Here is a 17,809-nt window from a genome sequence, read left to right as displayed (position 1 = left end):
TGTGTTTTTCTGTTGCGCAGAAAAGAGACCATGTTTGAATGCGCTCTGCGTTCTGACCTACTGATCCACTCTCACCGCAGTCTTTCCACCTCCTCTCCCCCACACAGACTAACCCACACACACACACACACTAATCAACACTTGATTGACAGACACACACTTCAAGTCATCTCCACTCTCACTAAGTCTGCAGCTGTGGTCACATTACACGTACCCCGCCTATCAACACATAGTGGGGGGTATGCCGTGCTAACAGCAAAACCCTCTTAGTGTATTTTACGCGTAACGTTGCGTGACCAACAACTCCAACTTTCAGTTTTATGTATAATTAGAATGTAGGTAAAATAAGTATAGAAGCTCGATGGAGGAACCAATAACAATGGCAGTATGTTGCATTAGTGGTTAGCACACCCGAGCATACAGCACGAAGGCTTATGATTTGATTCATCCTGTGAGTGAGGAGTTTTCATGATCTTTCCATGTTTGCATGGGGTTCCCCTTGCTGTACAGTACTTCAAAATTCACAGTCTCAACTATTTGCATCGGTAATTTATAATTTCATGTATAAGTGGGAGCACTAGCTTCACTACAGTACACGCTATCCACTGCAACATTAAGTACATGAATAGGAATGGATTGCAGGTGCCTGGGAGAAAAAAATGTAAAAAATAAAATTAAATAAATTCCCCCTTCTGTAGATTTAACATCACTCATTTTTTCTAGGACTTTGTAAAAGATGTTGAAATCTTTCCATTTTGGGCAATTTATCCAGAAGTACCATTAAAATGAGGTAAAAGGTCTGATTTTGATTGATCTGAAAGGTGAAGAGATTCCCTGACTCATGACTTCATTTCTGGTCTATCCGTGTTTGATGCCAATTCAAATACTTCCAAAGTTGGACGACAAATTCATCCAAGCATGCCCTATGGACCTTAGTTTGTGCAAGAAAAAGGCCTTTTTGTCACTATAGTTTTTCCACAAAATCGGAAAGGAGGTTTAGGCAGTGTGACCTGACTCACAGCTCGGAGTTTCTGGGTTTGCATCTTGTCTTTCTATCTGGAGTTTGCATGTTCTCATCATTTCTTGCGTGGGTTTTTGTCATTCCTCTGGCTGTCTCCCACATTCTAAAAACATGCATGTTAGGTCACGGAAGGCTCTTAATTGTCCAGTTAGTTTTGTCTATATGTGCCCTGTGACTGACCATTGTATCCTGCCTATTGAGGCAGAGGGCCACCACACAATGAACCTTTGTTCCGTTAAGGCATGGTTTTCCTCATCACTTTTACCAGACTAATTGCTCATGTGGAAAACTAATTGGTATACAGTATATTTATATATATATTTTTTTCTATATACGCATGTGAAGTTCCTTGTGGAGAATCCAGTTGTGATTAGCTGCCATAATATAATGACAGAAAGAAGAAGTAGAGTATTGTCTTAGATTGTGAACACAAGGCCGGACCACTGTAAAACACTGAACCCGCTGATAGTGTTAACGAAAGCTTCTTTTTTGATTCGCAGACACCATACGCACACAGTCTGGCATCCCTCTGAGAATGTGGGATGTAGGAAGTACGTTAGAATGAGAAGCCGGAGGCACCATGTGCGTGAGTGCCATCACATACCTGGGATGAGATGGAGACAGTTTCCAGATGTTTTGGTGCCACTGAGCAACTTTATTTGAAGCTGGTCTGACCACTGAAGCTTGATTCTGTCAACATTACATGTTTAGGGAAGCGTTATGATTACATTTTATGGGAACAATATGGTCATTTCCAATTGTGACCTGACATGTATGAATCCAGGTTAGTCCCAATGATGGTTAGAATGACTGAGGAGATACCTCATATATGTACACCGTTTGCACAAATATATCTATTTTTTGGTAATTAATTTGTTCATTTCATTATTTTTCATTTACGTTGAACTACTTTCAAAACAATTTTACGAATAATATAGCTGGGTACCATGTAAACTGGAAATATTAAACTGGTCGTTTTCGTAAATAAGTCTCCTGAATGCGATTCCACTTTAGATGTGAAAGATGAGCGTCGGATGGTCTTTCGATTGCACATAATACACCTCAGTGAATAAGTGGATAATGAGGTGAAGCAATATGGTGCTCATTCGCAAGCTACATATGCATGGACAATCCTGGAAATCATATGCCCTTGCTTACGCACATGATCAAAGCAGTGCTGCTTTGGTGCGGTGTCTCAGTGGCTTAATTTACGAACCCAGGCCCCGCCTGCGTCACCGGGGATCCCAAATGTTTGAGCGTAAGCACAGATCCTCCCTCGGGCAGTTCAACTCAGCTCCAACCTCTCTGGCTTATTAAAAACACTCGGCACGGTGTTGGTTTTTAATGTCACCTGCGTGGCGTGACCCATCTCAAAACTGTCAAACACCCCTCGTCTATGAAATTGACAAAACTTGCATAAATACACTTTATGTAAGAATTGTCAAATAACCTGCCAACGTGAATCTGTGTCTGTATGACCCCTTGCAAATTTTTGCAATGCATTATGGCATTGTTTTTCTTCGTGTCCTCCTCACTCTCAAATGTGGTTATTGTCGGTGACAGGGAGTATAAACAAACGTTACGTCTCATTGGACCCGGCAACATGGATGTACCCACGTGTTGAAAATGTTGCCATAAAAGCGAAACATATCAATATAGAGGTGTATTTTTCAGCTCTTATGTTTTCCCAAGCTAAACTAATTCATTACTACCAATCAAAACCACACATGTAGCTTTCCTTTAAAGACATCACAGCATGACCCTGCAGACAGAAAATAATTTATTGAAAGTAGTAATGCATTTTACATCTTTTATTAAGATGAGTATGAGCAAAAAATAGAAAATTCTCTCTTTATTTTCATATAATAATTCAAGTATGGTTTCGAGTAGAATGGCTCAGTCTTTAAAGTCTGTCACAGCAATATTCTGATGTTTCGATATGTGAGGGCAAATTAATATGGAAGATCTCTTGTTTGTGAAATGGAGGAGTCCGAGGAGGACTATTGACTCCCGAGTCACTCTCAGGATTGTATTGCATCGCTTCTTTCACTGTGTATTTGGCCTCCAGTACCTGGACAGGAAGTGGTGCGGGTGGGGGCGTGGCCTCACCCTTAAGCTTCACATTTTTAAAGCGTTGCAGACGGATCACATCTCTGTTTTCCCCTACGCATGGCAGCAGGGTGCACACGTCCTTGCGAAATTTGGAGCTCATTCCGAAATAGATGAGCGGGTTGTAGAAGCTGGCCGACTTGGCGAAGAGCCGGGTGATGATGCTGGTTGTGCTTGGCACATGGAACCCCCATGCAGACCACATGGACACGACTGCATAGGGCGACCAGGCCATGATGAAAGCCGTGCAAATTACAATGGAAATCTAGAGGGAGGAACATGAGGTCACAATCGTCAGGATTACGAGAAGACGAAGAAAAAACATGGGCTGTATGCTGTGCAGGCAATGAATTGAGTGCAAGTTCACATCCTCTCTAATGGCCAGCAGGGGGAGACTGTATAGGACAATTGCTGAAGGAACACTCAGGCCACACAAACGTCCATCCATTTTGTATTCTGCCTATCCTCAGTATGGATGCATGTAATCTGCAGCCTACCCTCGCTGACTTTGGGCAAGATGTCAATCACAGGGCACAAACAACTATTCTCTCTCATAATCACACCTTTAAGGAATAAGCTATAGCTCACATATGAATGTTATTTTCCTTGCTCCAGCAATGTTGAAAAACCCTGCACCTGAGCATTGATATTACCTGCACACACTCTGACAATGAGAGTGCCACTGCCACCTACTGTAGTGAATGTGCAATCATACTTTATTCTAGTTCTAAAAAGCATGTTCGCTGCCATCGTACTGCACCCACCCCTCTCCCCGGGTGGGCCCGCCTCATTATTTGAGAAGGACTGGATTAAGGGGTTACAGCGTGGTATTTTGGCTTTTCCTTGAGTCCCTGCATTTGCCCGTTAATGAGGGGTTCACATGGTTCACTTTTAAAAATCAATTTAGTTTAAAAACAGTGACTACTACTTCCATTTATGCATTTTCTCTACTGCTCAGTTCATTAGGTTTGAAGACAATCCCAGTTGACGGTGGTATGCTGTGGACTGGTCACCAGCCAGTCAGTTACAGAGCACATCTCGTCAAACAACCATTCACACTGACATTCCCACCTAAAGACACTTTAGCATCTTCAATAAACCTAACGTATGTATTTGAATGTGGAAAGCAACCAGAGTACCTGGAGAAAACCCATGCAAGCATCAAGAGAACATACTAACTCCACTCAGGAAGTCCGGGGCCAAGATTTGAACTCCTAACCTCAAAACTGTGAAGCAGACAAGCTCACCTCTAGACCTAACGTCCTGCTGCGATGGCAAAAATAACACAAAGTTTGGAAACAGCATTACTTTGAGGGGGGGAGGGGGGTATTTGCATACCCTTGTGACGTCTCTCTCCACCTTCCTTTGGCGGGCAGTGAGGCAACCTTCGGCTGACATGGCATTAGTGCTTTTGACCGTGTTGATGATGGAAACGTAGGAGGTGAGCATGATCATCACAGGGATGAAGAAGCAGAAAATGAGAATGGAGATGATGTAAGACTTGTGGATAGTGGAGTAATTGGCTTTGGACCAGTCCACCTCACAGGTTCCATATCCTCGATCTGCATTGTCAGACATGTGATGATGAGAATAAGAAGTTGAGGATATTTTCAGTCAAAATATCCTCCTTCTACAGACCTGTGTAACTGCCCCAGCCCAGCAATGGTGCAATGGACCAAAATGCTGCTCCGGTCCAAATGCAGATCAGTGATATTGCAATGGTGTTCATGCTGATGCAGCAACCTACAAAAAAAAAAGGATTAAGTGTATTAAAGCAGAAAAATGACAACTGACAGACTTAACAAGGAGGAATTTTTGCTTTCATCAATTCCGGAATGTGACAATAAGCGAGCAAGTAGGTCCTTTCTTATGATAACAACCTCAACAAACATCCATCCATCCATTTTCCGAACCGCTTGATCCTCACTAGGGTCGCGGGGGGTGCTGGAGCCTATCCCAGCCGTCTTCGGGCAGTAGGCGGGGACACCCTGAATCAGTCGCCAGCCAATCGCAGGGCACACAGAGACGAACAACCATTCACGCTCACACTCACACCTAGGGACAATTTAGAGCGTCCAATCAGCCTGCCATGCATGTTTTTGGAATGTGGGAGGAAACCGGAGCACCCGGAGAAAACCCACGCAGGCCCGGGGAGAACATGCAAACTCCACACAGGGAGGCCGGAGCTGGAATTGAACCCGGTACCTCTGCACTGTGAAGCCGACGTGCTAACCACTGGACTACCGGGCCGCCCCCTCAACAAACACAAGAGAATAATAATAAAAAAAAAGACCTCTGTTGACTAGGTACACGCAGCTTTGCGTTCTTTGGAAGAAAACCACTTCTCTGTGCTCGGCTCACTTATCATATGTCAATAAAGCCTTGTGACATACAGTGAAGTTTGCAGTACCTTTTGTAGAATTTGCTTTGTGTTATAAGGCAACAAATGGTGCAGTGTGGTTAACAGGTTCAACCCTAAATGATGCACATCAAATGTTATCCCACATAGACCAAACATGTCCCCGCCAATGTCAAATGACAGATTTGACTGTGATGAATGACCACAAACATGGGCACGGTTAAAACGGTCATCACATGCACTCAAAAATACAAACTGTCACTTTAAGGAACTTCATGACATGTTGGCATGTGGAATCACAGGGGACAAGTGGTGGTTGTTTCCACCTCTGAAGTTGGTATTAAGGTTTTATTAAACCCCTGTCTCGGGCAGGAACTAGTGGAATGTGAAGACTGTACTGTGGACACGGGTGAGAAGCTTGTTTGGTGTGAGAGCAGAATCAGACCTTTGTTGGGGTGGCATCCCTTGATGTATCTGGTGACACTGATTACGGTCAAAGTGTTGATGCTCGCCAGGCCAAATAGCAACGTGAAGAAACCGTCCACCTGAATGGACGCACAAAGATGCATAGAAGAATGAGGACATTTACAATATTTACATTTTAGTGATGATTTTGTTATGGGCTTTACCAATACTTCCAAGGTTGAGCGTCATTCCTTATGGGACACTTCTGATATGTTCAGATATGTAAACACATTTTTGCATTTATATGTACTGCATTGGTATTTTTAGGTAACCTTTTAATAGCCTAAATAGCCATACAATAGTCTGACTTAGATGACCTATGATGAAGACAAAATAAAAGTACAATTTCAGACGCTCTTCGTGAATCGCATTTTTAATATATTTAATAGTCAAGTCACTCAAGTGTAAATAGTTAACCATGAAGCAGCTTAGTGGAACTGTGATTGAAAAGGGATGACGCATACAGTTGACGCTGGAGTCATAAGTTTCTTGTGCATTGTTTGTCTTCTCTTTTGATACTCTTGTTTTTGGAACACACCTGAAGAATAGTGCTTGTTTTTGATTGAAGACTCACCAAAAAGCCCATGCTTGAAAGTATGGAATTTTTGAGACTGGCGCTGGTTTTTCTTTTTTACAATAAAGATACTGTATGTATTACCGGCAGACCATTTGGACTGTTTTACAATACTTTGTCCGATAAGCAGGGATGTCAAACTCAGGTCCTGGACGGCCGGTGTCCTGCATGTTTTCCAAGTCTTCACTCTTGCAACACACCTGATTCAAATGAACAGGTTCAATGTCAGGTGCTGATGATCTAATCATTTGAATCAGGTGTGTTGCAACAGTGAAGACTTGGAAAACATGCAGGACAGCAGCCCTCCAGGACCTGAGTTTGACACCCCTGTCCTATAGTATTTGTCTCACTATATAATGAGAAAAATCAACAGTCACTTATTTGGGGGGTTAATTTTTGAATGTCATTATCATTGTATTGTGTTCTAATGTGTTCATTAATGGGGGGGGGGGGAAGAATCAGATTTTGGTTGAAAAAATTCAGATCAGCTGATCGATTTTTCAGTAGGGCCCTAAGAGTTGGTCTGTTAATGCTTTCAGAGGTAAAATATTTTGCTTGATGGTTGTTTAAACTAAAAAAAAAAGGCTTTGGAGGCATATTTTTCCAGAAATAGAATTTAAATTCTCAATAATTGTCTTTTTTGGGATTGCTTTCCATATGTGTGTGTCTGACTGCCTATTTGAGTGCTAGTTCTCTGGGTGGTTTTGCTGCTGTGTAACCTGGCAACAGCAAGAAGAATCGCTATACCATATACTGTCGTGTACACATGTTTTTTGGGGGTGGGGGGGCACACCTAATTTTTGCCACAAAATTGTGTTGATCTACTTAAATATGCCTGTGTGAAACCTACAAAGGTTTTATCCTCTAACACACTACGTGCTGTCTGTGAAGTTGGGGTTGAGGATTTCTTTTACTTCCCCAAGTCCATTGTTTGGAAAGACAAATATTTGATTATCTTTTAATCCTAGCTCTCCTTAAACTGAATGATACGACTGTACTTGGATTCCGTCTGGCTTTGACTGTGCACCCCCGAGACCCCCTGTTGTGCCATTTGCAGGTGACACAAGCCAGTTGAGGTCTCTGACTTGAGCCCTTTTCTTGATCTCTCTTAGTCGTAATCCTATTACTGTCCGTCATCACGTTACCCTCACCCACATTGTGCCGCTCCTCCATGTCTGATTTCACGTGTGACATTAAGTCATTGAAATCTCATTAGATAGCGGCAGTCTTCAAATTGTGTAAGCACCCTGTTTTGAGCCATTTGGAGAACGACAGAAATAAAATGCAGAATGCCCAGATCAGGCAGAGCTTGCAGCCGTTCATGTCTCATCATGATTCATGCCAAAACCGGCTAATGCTTCTCATGCACTTTCACCTTCTTCCCTCCTTTATTCCTGTCGCCGAGCCCTGCCCTCGTCCTTTCTCAGATGAAACAAAAAGCAAGGCTCAGCGATACATATTTTTTCTCCGTCACAGTTGAATGTGAACGATATGAGATCACTCCGTCTGATTTTGAGGGTTCGTGCTCCAGTGAGTTCTAGATACGCAATTTTGGTTCATCCACGGACACGATAGTTACTCACCGGTCATTGCGATGAATGTTTAGGAATGTTATGGGAACATTCTTCAGCTTCTTTTGATGTGTTTGGTTGTTAACGGTTGATATTGTGGTCAGAGAGTTACCTTGTGTAAAAGCCTCCGCGTGAGGTAATCTTATTACAGATTTGACCTTCAGCACACATGCATGCAGCTACGCGCGAAATCCCTTTCACACACACGCATTCACATGTGTACCTTGTGCCACTCAAAGACAGGTTCCTTTAATTTACTTCATTAGTTGGGATTGGCAAAATTAAGGAAGCAGATGCATACACGTGGCATCACTCAAGAACATGATTGTGTTAGTGACTTTTTTGGAATTGGAGTCATCGTTTTACCTGACAGGTCCAAATCCAGGAGATTATAAAACCATCGTCCTTAAAGATATTGAATATTTCCAATATTCCTCTGGAGTAACCAAATACTGAGATGCTGGCATCCGAGATGGCAAGATTAAAAGTGAGGAAATCTGTAGGTTGTAGAGAAGCCCTTTGTCGGTACAGGACAAACATCACGAGGCTATTACCAAACCACGACAGCCAACCTGGAAAAGGACAAAATTGTAACCATATGATTATTGGTGGAACAGTTGAGTCAAAGATTAGGATTCATTAGAATGCACGTTTAGCTTTTTTACTACACTGTGATTAAGATCAAGTACATATAAGAATGCCAGATGGGAGAAGACGTGAAACTGCATGTTATTGTTTGTCGTATCATTAAAATGCCTGCTAACTCGGTCATTTCATGGGTGAACCTCGGCCCTTGAGAAGCAACTTAATGATGTAATATAATGAACCGCTGAGACCTTGTTTTTCTAACCTAACCTTCTAACCTTAAACTTTGTCTGTGGTATTTCTCAATGACAATAACATCTGACAATAACATCATCAGTAGGTCAAGTCTGCCACTATAAGTACTGTTTTAAGTAACAACTGACCCACCTAAAACCAGCAAGTAGATCCCAATGATCGTCTCTCCATGTTCAGACAGCGGAGGCTCTGAATGCAGATTACTCAGGTTGTTATTCCTCCATGGAATATTGACAACCTTCATAGGAAAAGCCTTCAGTGTTATTTCCATGGCCTGAGTGAGTTACGCCAAGGCATGAACTCTCGCTGCGCTCTCTTCTCCTTCCACAGGACACTCCTGCGATCCTCCAGTCGAGACGAACGGTCTGTTCGTTTTAAATCCTGCTTAGACACGGCCTCTAATACCTCAGAGCTCACTGTCCCAATGATGGTAGAGCTAATCCTAACTATTTGATAACAACTAAGCGGAGAGATGTTTTGGTGGGAAATGCTCGCCGGCAGGAAACAATAGTCTGCACAATCACCAGGATTCATTTTTGCAAAACGTATGCAGCCATATGTCAAACTTTCTCTGAGTTGAAGAAGCAAGTGAAAGGGATTCTCATCACCGTTAATGTGCATCCAGAATGTACTTCTTCAAAACAAATGGTTGCATTTTTATGTTCAAGTCATAAAATGTGGACTCTAATTCAGGTTCTTGAATATATCAGCACTGTTTGATTTACATTGTTTGAACCAAATACCGAAATAACAATCAAATAATATTATTTAATTAACAAAGGGATTAACTGTAACCCACATTTGCAGAGGTCGCGGCTCATGGTGCCCTTGAGCAAGGCACTGAAGCCCTGAGTCCCTGTGCATGCCTGCAAGTGTGCGGTTGGTTTCACTGTGTAGCGTGCAACAAGATATAATGCACTTAGCTTATAATAAATGTAAAAGACATGACAGAGCGAAGAATAGAACTTTGGTGATCTGTGTGTGCATTTAATAGAGTTGGAGCCAACGGAATAAAGACAAAAAAAAACAAACTAAGTACCAGCCAAAACTAAATTCCCAACATATTGTGCAGCTCCGGGTTGTTTGGATTAACTAGGAGGAGTAATATCAGTGATTAAACCCTTAAGACAAAGCCATGCAAGCGGCTTCCCTCTGTTTGGAGCCCTCCCACAAGGACGCCGTGCTGCAGCTGGCCCTGCTGGCTCTGTGCTTGGATGTGACAGCGGTGAAGATCCTCTCATGTTACTTGAGGCAAAAGAGCAGCTGTTCCATCAGCTGAACCGACGCCGCCATGCAGATTTTCAAGAGAGTTACTGGAAAAACAACTTGTCGCTTTACATCATCCCAGCATGGAGGAAGTCATGAACAGAGCTGCTGGGAAAAAGTCCCACACTGTGTTGTGTGGTCTGGCAGTAATTTCAGTCCTGTCCAAGCTATCAGTAAAAGCCTTTTTTCATAGCATATAACATATTGGTTTTCCTCAAGAGAGGTGAAATCACTTCCGCAAGACAAGGTTGATGTGTGTGATGATGGCTGACGTCACACTTGCATGGCGGCGCTTCGATGTAATTGAGGCCAGAATATCAAACGATGTGAGTAATGCTCACAGATCATCAGACTGATTCCATGATCACTCATGACGGTGGGACCATCTGCAAGCCGTACAAAGAGAAACGATACAGTAGGCGGCGGGTTTGGGATGATTTCACTTTCTTTTGTTCAATGTAGACTTCACCACCCCTCCTGCTACCTTTTCATCGTAATACTTTTTGCCACAAAAGGAGGAATCTCAAGTGCCTGCACAATTTACTCTGTATTGAAGTCACAGTGTGCACCTTGTTTAAAAAAGTCTCATGGCTGCCACAGAGCCGCTCTGCTGGCCCTCAGGATGTGAACGGGAACGCCACTGCTGCTGCCAGATGCCTCGGAGCTTCCGAAGTCCCCTCCGTCAAATCCTTTCTTTGAGCTGCTGGGCCGCCGGGTCGAGTGAGAGACAGCGATGGAGCTAAGAGAAAAATGAACCTCTGACCCAAGCTGTCACCCACCCAGCAGCAAACACAAGAGCCCAGTCATCGCTCGGCCCCTGCCTTCAACCGAGAGACGTCGCGTGAAAAACAAGCTCTGCACTGATCAGTGCGCGTGCGGGACCAGAGTCCCAGAGCTTAGTGGATTCCTCGGTGAAACGAGCCTTCCAGTTTAAATAACGTGCGAACGGTTTCTGACTGAAACCGCGCTCATAGGTGCCAAATGTGAACTTGCTATATTTATACTTTTTTGAGGGGTGGCTCAGTGCAGCAGGAATGGTGAAACTGCTACTGGTTGTTGGAGAGATGCAAGTTCTGTTTCTGTGATGCTCTTGAGCAAGGCACTTGCACTTAAACAGGTCAGGGGGTAGGGTGGCTCTTTATGAGTCGGTTTTTATTGGCTCACTGATTTGTAACTTTTTAATCAAGTAAGCACATTTTGCTGATGGACTTTTTGATTCGTAGTTCTCATAAATTGTGTCAATTTTAGACTATATATAATATATTTTAGTTTGGCTCCCAGTGGGGGCAACACAGTGCCTTTTGAGTCAGCACATCTGGTTCTCCCTTCTGAGGTTCGATGGTCAAATCTCAGCATCCTCCTGTATCACCAAAATGTATGATAAGTTCATTGAAGAGTCTAAATTGTCCCCTGGTGTGAATGTTGAGTGATACAAATTAGTCCATATATGCCTTGGGATTGGCTGACGACCAGACATGGGGGGTGTACACCACCTTCCACCCAAAGTCAGCTTTGATCAACTTTAACTTCCAAGGACAAACTGTATAGAAAATGAATGCATGGATCTCAGTGAGAAACCACATTTCCAATTCAGGTCTTGTCCTGAAGAGATTTGGAAAATCTGCCCCCACCAAATCCCCTTGTGAAATTAATAAAGTACCGGTATATAAAAGGGTATTAAATTCAAGGAACATAACTAGATGCCTGACGTATATATGTCTGTGACAGCACAAATAGCAGTTGTGTGTCGGTGAAAGTGCGTGTTGCATGGAGGTGCTGAGGACAGCTGGCAACCAAGATTACACCGTCGCTAAACTACGAGGTCGAAATTCAACAGGGAAAACAGCAATCAGCAGGTGCTGCACATGGCTGACCGTGCTCTCTGCGTTCTCGGTCCATCGCTCACTTTGGTGTTAAGATACTTGAAGGTGAGACGTATGAGAAAGATCAGGTATATTTTCTCCTGGATACCAAAAAAAATGTGCACCAACAGTGAGCCACTGTAATTTGGGGCTTGAGATGATAACTTTTTCTCTGGTTTACTTTGTCCCCCCCTAAGGCCGGCATGTGACGTCAAAAACTCAGTTTTCCAAATGGAAAGTCACAGACATAGATACTATTGTGAAGGTGTGTTAATGGGGTGCAAACTGTGAAAGGGCAACAAAGTCCCTCTTCACATTGGGACGTAGGCTCGAGAGAGAGAGCAATACAGAATCTCCTTGAAAAGGTCCACACACGTTTTTTATCCTTGTCTCCAAACGAGGCTGCTCCAATACAGAGAGTGCTTGTTCCGAGCCGCCACACACTGGCCTGTCTGTCAATTTAGGCTTGGCCCTTGTACCATATTAGGAAGGTGTCATTTCATGTCTTTCACAGCAACAAAATGGAATGGCACTCAATGAGGTGGAGATCTCCACTGAGACAGAACACTCAAAACAAAAGTGACAAAGTGTTTGTTTGTTCATCCATTAGTACAAATGCAGGCCCTTTCCTGGTTCGCTGAGGATGATGATCGAACCACAACATTTATTTGTAAATTCTAGGGCCGTTTTTTTTTCAATCAGCAAAAATTCCCAAATGCACACTTAATGATTGTTGGTTTGTTAGACTACCTTCTGGTTCATAGAGAATGAGGCAAGCAAATGGAAATCTACATTTGCATTCTGAGGCAACAAGAACGGTCCCATAGTCAACTGGCAGAAAGAGAGAATGAAATCCTCTCAGAATCGGGAAAATTGTGAAGCTGTATCACTCCGTGTGTTATTTAGTAGGTTTCTTCCTGGATCATGGGGAATGATGTCGTAAAGTAAGACATTGAGAACGGACAAACACAACTTTACCATTTGGATGATGATGTGTGGGGAACAGAGATTGAAAAGAGATACATGATGTACTCGTAACAATAAAGAAGACAACCTGCATTTTTATCCAGATTTGGACTTTCCATTGGTTTCAAAGAAAGTGATTTTGAACAAAGTATGGTGATCACTACTGGTGATCAAAACATCAATTCCACTCGCATTTGCGCTTGTGCCATTGAGGAAAATGTGATGATGAACAGGAAGGAAAACTGCCTAGAAATGGTGCCGTATTAGCGGTAATTCTTCCTTCCCCACAGGGTTCTGCGGGTGTGCTGGGCTAATTGAAAGGGACATTCAGCTGGCCTATAGGTGAGGACGGAAAACATCCAAAAACAAAAAGCTAAAAACCACAACTTCCTGCCCCTGGCATGTCCTCAACTCCCCAGAGAACCTAAGTCTCTGAGGAGTTGTGTCAAATTTTGATGGTTGGCGCCGTCATTGCATTTTTGTCGCTCGTGTTACAGTAGTGCTTCACGTGGACAAGGTTTCTCCCCAAATGCCTTGCAGTTGATGCAATCAGGATATTGCACTGAACATGATATGCACCCCGAGAGCTCTTCACCTCCTTTAAAACTCCGCTTCCACATCTGAGACTCACAGTTTAGGCAGTGACTCAGCTTGAAGTACAAACCGCCGATTGTTTTTCACTTGCCACCAAAGGGCAAGGCCGCTGCTTTCACGTACAATTATTTGACATCTGTGAGTGCTGTACTGTATTCTTGCTGGCAGACTAAGTTGATGGAAATTGCGGGCAGGAAAGAAGCACTTTGGGCCCTATTTTCGTGCCCATGCAAGTCTCATGTAAAGTACAGTCTAACTGCGCATGGGTGGAGTTTTCTTTCTTTTGGTATTTCCCTAGATGGGCGTAGGTAGAGGGGGGCATTTGCGCCGTTGTGAGAGGGAACGCAGCCGACTTGATTGCCATTCAATGGAAACGGCTCCCCTCAATCTGTTTAATTCAGTGCAGAGAGGCATGCGGTCGACTCTATGCGTGACAATCTCCAGCATCTACATGCCGGAGATCGTTACGCATAGAGTACATTTAAAAGGAACCGAAAGAATATCTCTACTTGCTTGCGAATGATGTAAAGTTGGCCTTTGTGGAACGGTCACTTGGAGACCGCCTTCGACACCTGATTGTGCGACTGTGTGTGATAAGACGCCACACGGTCTGCGAAATTCCCAAACACGGTCACAACTGGACTTGCCCTGCCACAAATATGGAGATGTGACAGTTTTTCCAGGGAAAAAATCAGGCCCTTTGTGTTTTTGCTTTTATCTGAGACAAAAGGGTCTACACTGTTGCCTGAAAATTACTGAGTTGTGCACGATGATAAACTTATATTCAGCTCCACTCGTTGAAAAGAAAAGGGCAATTGTTAAGCTTGTCTCCTGCAAGTGTGGAGACCAAGAGGTAAGGTGGGTTGCTTCTGTGGCCCAAAACCACATCCAAACATTTATTTGGCCAAGTTTGAAAATTTCTCTTCCATATATTTGCTTAAGTAGCTTAATTATGTAAGGAAGTCTAATTAAACTTTTCCCCAGAGGTCTGCACACGGCTCTTGACACAAGGGGATATTTCACAAAAATATGGCAGTAGTTCCATGCGGAAATGGAATTCTGTGATTAAAATACGTCTTGCTCAGATGCGGTTCTTTTTAATGCAGCAACATGAATGCTCCCCTAGCTGCTAATAACGAAAGCTTTATGAAGTGACACTGTCCCCTGGATCCTCTTCTCAGACCGTCTGTGGATTGAGGAGATTAGTGGCCTCGCTCTTCTACAGCTGCGTTAGCCTGAACGCACCTTGTGACCTCCGCGTTCTTGTGATCACTGTCGCTCCAAATAATGTGTTGTGACACAAGGCCGCCTCTGTCTGCGGTGCAAAAGATTCACTATGCATGACCCTTCCCGTCGGGTTCAAAGTCACATCACGCAAGCATTTCAAATCCATTTTAAAATCCCTGACCCCCATCAACAACACCTCAGCTGACCTGGCATCCCAGTGGGGTCGTTAAGCTGACCCGTGTGCGATGGGTGCTTAGAGGGCTTCTCCTTCGCTTAAATAACATATATACAAAGATGACATCCTGACTGCAAGTGTTGACCCATGAGACATATTTGCACCTATTTAAGAAGCCAACACTTCACCGCCCTTTAGACCTTTACGTCTATGTGGCCCCTTCAAAATCCCTAAGAAGCCTCCGGACAATTTTTTACTCCAGAAATTCCACATAGGGCTTGACGGTGAACCATGGTTCACATATCTGCCCCGCGGTCAGAGGTTCCAGCACTGAACCTCGGTTTGGACCTTTCAGTGCAGAGTTTGCATGTTTTCTCTGTGCTTGTGTCAGTTTTCTCCAGGCACTTGCATCTTCCTCCCGCATTACAAAATCATGTATGTATGCATATATGTATTTATCTATGCACGTATGTATGTACTGTATGCATGTTTGTACTTCTATGTGATGTATGGTAGGTATAAATCTCATTTCATATGTCAGGCTGATACACCAGAGTATGCCAACATGTTCAGATCTGCAAGGCCCTAAGCCTGAAAACCGCCTCAGTCCTTTCAGGCCTAACCCCAATGCCAAGGCAGGAATGTGAGATTTGCTTGACTCTCTCAATACTTGCCAAACAGATATACACAATCTCATAAGTAGAAGCTGCACCACATCCTGTACAAATAAAACGGACGTGAGCTTTAACGTGTATATAGTGTATATAACAGTATAGCAAAATTGCAAACAGACGAGGGAATCCCGGCTATGACATGTTTATGCTCTCTTGACAATAAAATCCTAATGACTCTGGTGGTGTGTGAGCTCATTTGAGTACATGTCAACACCTTTCAGTGATCTGTAAGCTGTAAAAGTCTAACGAGGGCCGCCCCTTTCACTTCAAGAGTTCACAAAGTGCAGTTGAAGTTCATCATCACCTCCAACTTGCTGAGCTAAATCACTGCCTTTTATTTGTAGTCACACGATCACGATTAGATGGCAAGGCACTCGTTTCCTTTTACTTCTGTATGTTTATTTATGGACCCACAGGAATGCCCTAATTGCATGATTGCTGAACATTTAACCTGACTGAGGTCAGAGGTAGCGCTTGTCCTTACATGAACGAGGATGGAAATACAGCAGATAGATAATACAAAGGGGAACATAATGGCGAGTGCTCAGTCCTTGCAGCGCTTACACTCTTCATGGAGCGTCTTGGCTGCACATGAGCTGAAGGAATTCACTGCAAGGTAGCCCGCAGCACAACATGACTGTGCCCCACTCCCCTTAGTATCAAGGCCTAGTCTTAACATGTCCACCTCTGACCAATTTGAAATGTCGATCTTCAGCATCATATGGAAAGGAGAGTATGCTTACAAATAAGATCCTCTCAGAATGAACAGAGTCCCTGTTTGCACAAATGTGATTCGACTCAAAAGGTCAACGCTTGCAATGACTTGGCTTCCACGTGATCTCTCAGACATGACCAAGATTATGGTTTAGCAAGGCATGTGGAGGCACGACAGCGAGTTTGATACTTGCATCCCCGCATTTTGCAGCTTTGTGGTTTTAACAGCAGAGAAAATGCCTATACTTATCTCGCGTCCACTCCAAGAAATGGCAACAAATTATACATTCTTTCCAAAAGAATTTGGATAAAGTCCCAATCGAAATCCCCAGTGGAGTCAAGTAAGCGCCAAGATGTACACCAACAGCCCTTTTACACTCATACAATCTGCCCCCTAAGGATTACAGTAATGTGCTGTGACTTTAGACAAAACAAACCCTCAAGGTTTCCAGTCCAAAAATAAAACAATCCCAAATAGTTTTTCATATGAATACATGCGTGTGTTGCTGTCACTCTTCAGGTTCATCGTATCATACGGTAAGGTGGCGCTGCCAATGCGACATTCTTGTATTTGAAACAGGTGAGTAAGCCTTTCTGTGTTAATGAAGACTGTAGGACTGTTTAATTTTCTTTTTGATGATGATTGTATTAATTAAACACGGAGTTCAACAATGCAGGACATTTGTTTTATTTGTTTTCATGCAGACATTCGGATGAAAACATCAATATCAGCGCTGAGAGCTGGCTTGGCTTGGCAAAAATGAAAAGGAAACACGCTGAGCTTGTCTCTGCGGGTTATTTGACATAGAATGACAACAGATACAAACCACAACATGTTGGTTTTGAACTGCAGTTTCTCAGGGGACGATGTAATGATCATGCACATGTAGCAATCATTTCAGTTCTATGGAAACAAAATTACATCAAAACTGTGTCATGTTTAAAGGAGCTCTGATTTAACCCTCTTAAGGCAAGTGTGGACTGCTCATGTGTGCATATCTGTATACTAACACTAAATTTTTCCACTCTCACACGCCCACAGATTTGAGCATACCCTAAATAAACAGAGTAAGAAAAATAAATGTGCTCATACCAGACAGATGTTGCCACTGGACACACGATTAGGGTTGGGCTCCATGCTCCCATGAGACCGAACAATAACAGTCGCAAGGTAAATGAGCGGTCATATTAGGTGTGCAGCCAGCGGGAACAGTAGCAGCCAGTAGTGGAAAGTGGATACATGGTAGTCCTGAAGGCCCTTCACTGTGCTTAGCCTGAATCACATCTTTCAACTCATGGTGATGGAAGTGCCCCGGAATGTAAGAAATGTCTCCTGGCAATTCAGGTATATTGAAGTATTTCATGTCTATTTGCCAAGAATCCATTAGCGAC

The 17,809-nt window shown here is 43.3% G+C and overlaps 1 protein-coding gene across 1 annotated transcript; it reads right to left on the bottom strand.

The window, feature by feature from the left end:
* Positions 1 to 2,784: 2,784 nt before the first annotated feature.
* opn6a (opsin 6, group member a) lies at positions 2,785 to 9,325 on the bottom strand. The gene is made up of 6 exons (XM_086122746.1): positions 9,072 to 9,325; positions 8,466 to 8,671; positions 5,935 to 6,034; positions 4,769 to 4,873; positions 4,469 to 4,692; positions 2,785 to 3,395 (listed from the first exon to the last, which is right to left on the bottom strand). Exons 1-6 carry the CDS (start codon positions 9,208 to 9,210, stop codon positions 2,925 to 2,927), a joined length of 1,245 nt encoding a protein of 414 aa, XP_085978872.1. The 5' UTR covers positions 9,211 to 9,325; the 3' UTR covers positions 2,785 to 2,924.
* Between the last annotated feature and the right edge of the window lie 8,484 nt (positions 9,326 to 17,809).

The sequence above is a fragment of the Hippocampus guttulatus genome, chromosome 10 (assembly GCF_054856545.1).
Source record: "Hippocampus guttulatus isolate MCC_2025c chromosome 10, RoL_Hgut_1.0, whole genome shotgun sequence".
In the NCBI taxonomy this organism is placed as follows: Eukaryota; Metazoa; Chordata; class Actinopteri; order Syngnathiformes; family Syngnathidae; genus Hippocampus; species Hippocampus guttulatus.
Note: the sequence above shows the minus strand (reverse complement) of the source record. Positions and strands in the feature narration are given on the sequence as shown.

Bases quoted from the DNA above. Each gene is read 5' to 3' on its own strand.
- opn6a (XM_086122746.1), bottom strand. From the start codon at position 9,210: ATGGAAATAACACTGAAGGCTTTTCCTATGAAGGTTGTCAATATTCCA. The intron at 8,672-9,071 runs GTGGGTCAGTTG...GTCCTTTTCCAG, and splicing joins GATCTACTTGCTGGTTTTAG to GTTGGCTGTCGTGGTTTGGT. The intron at 4,874-5,934 runs GTCTGATTCTGC...TTTTTTTTGTAG, and splicing joins GGGATGCCACCCCAACAAAG to GTTGCTGCATCAGCATGAAC.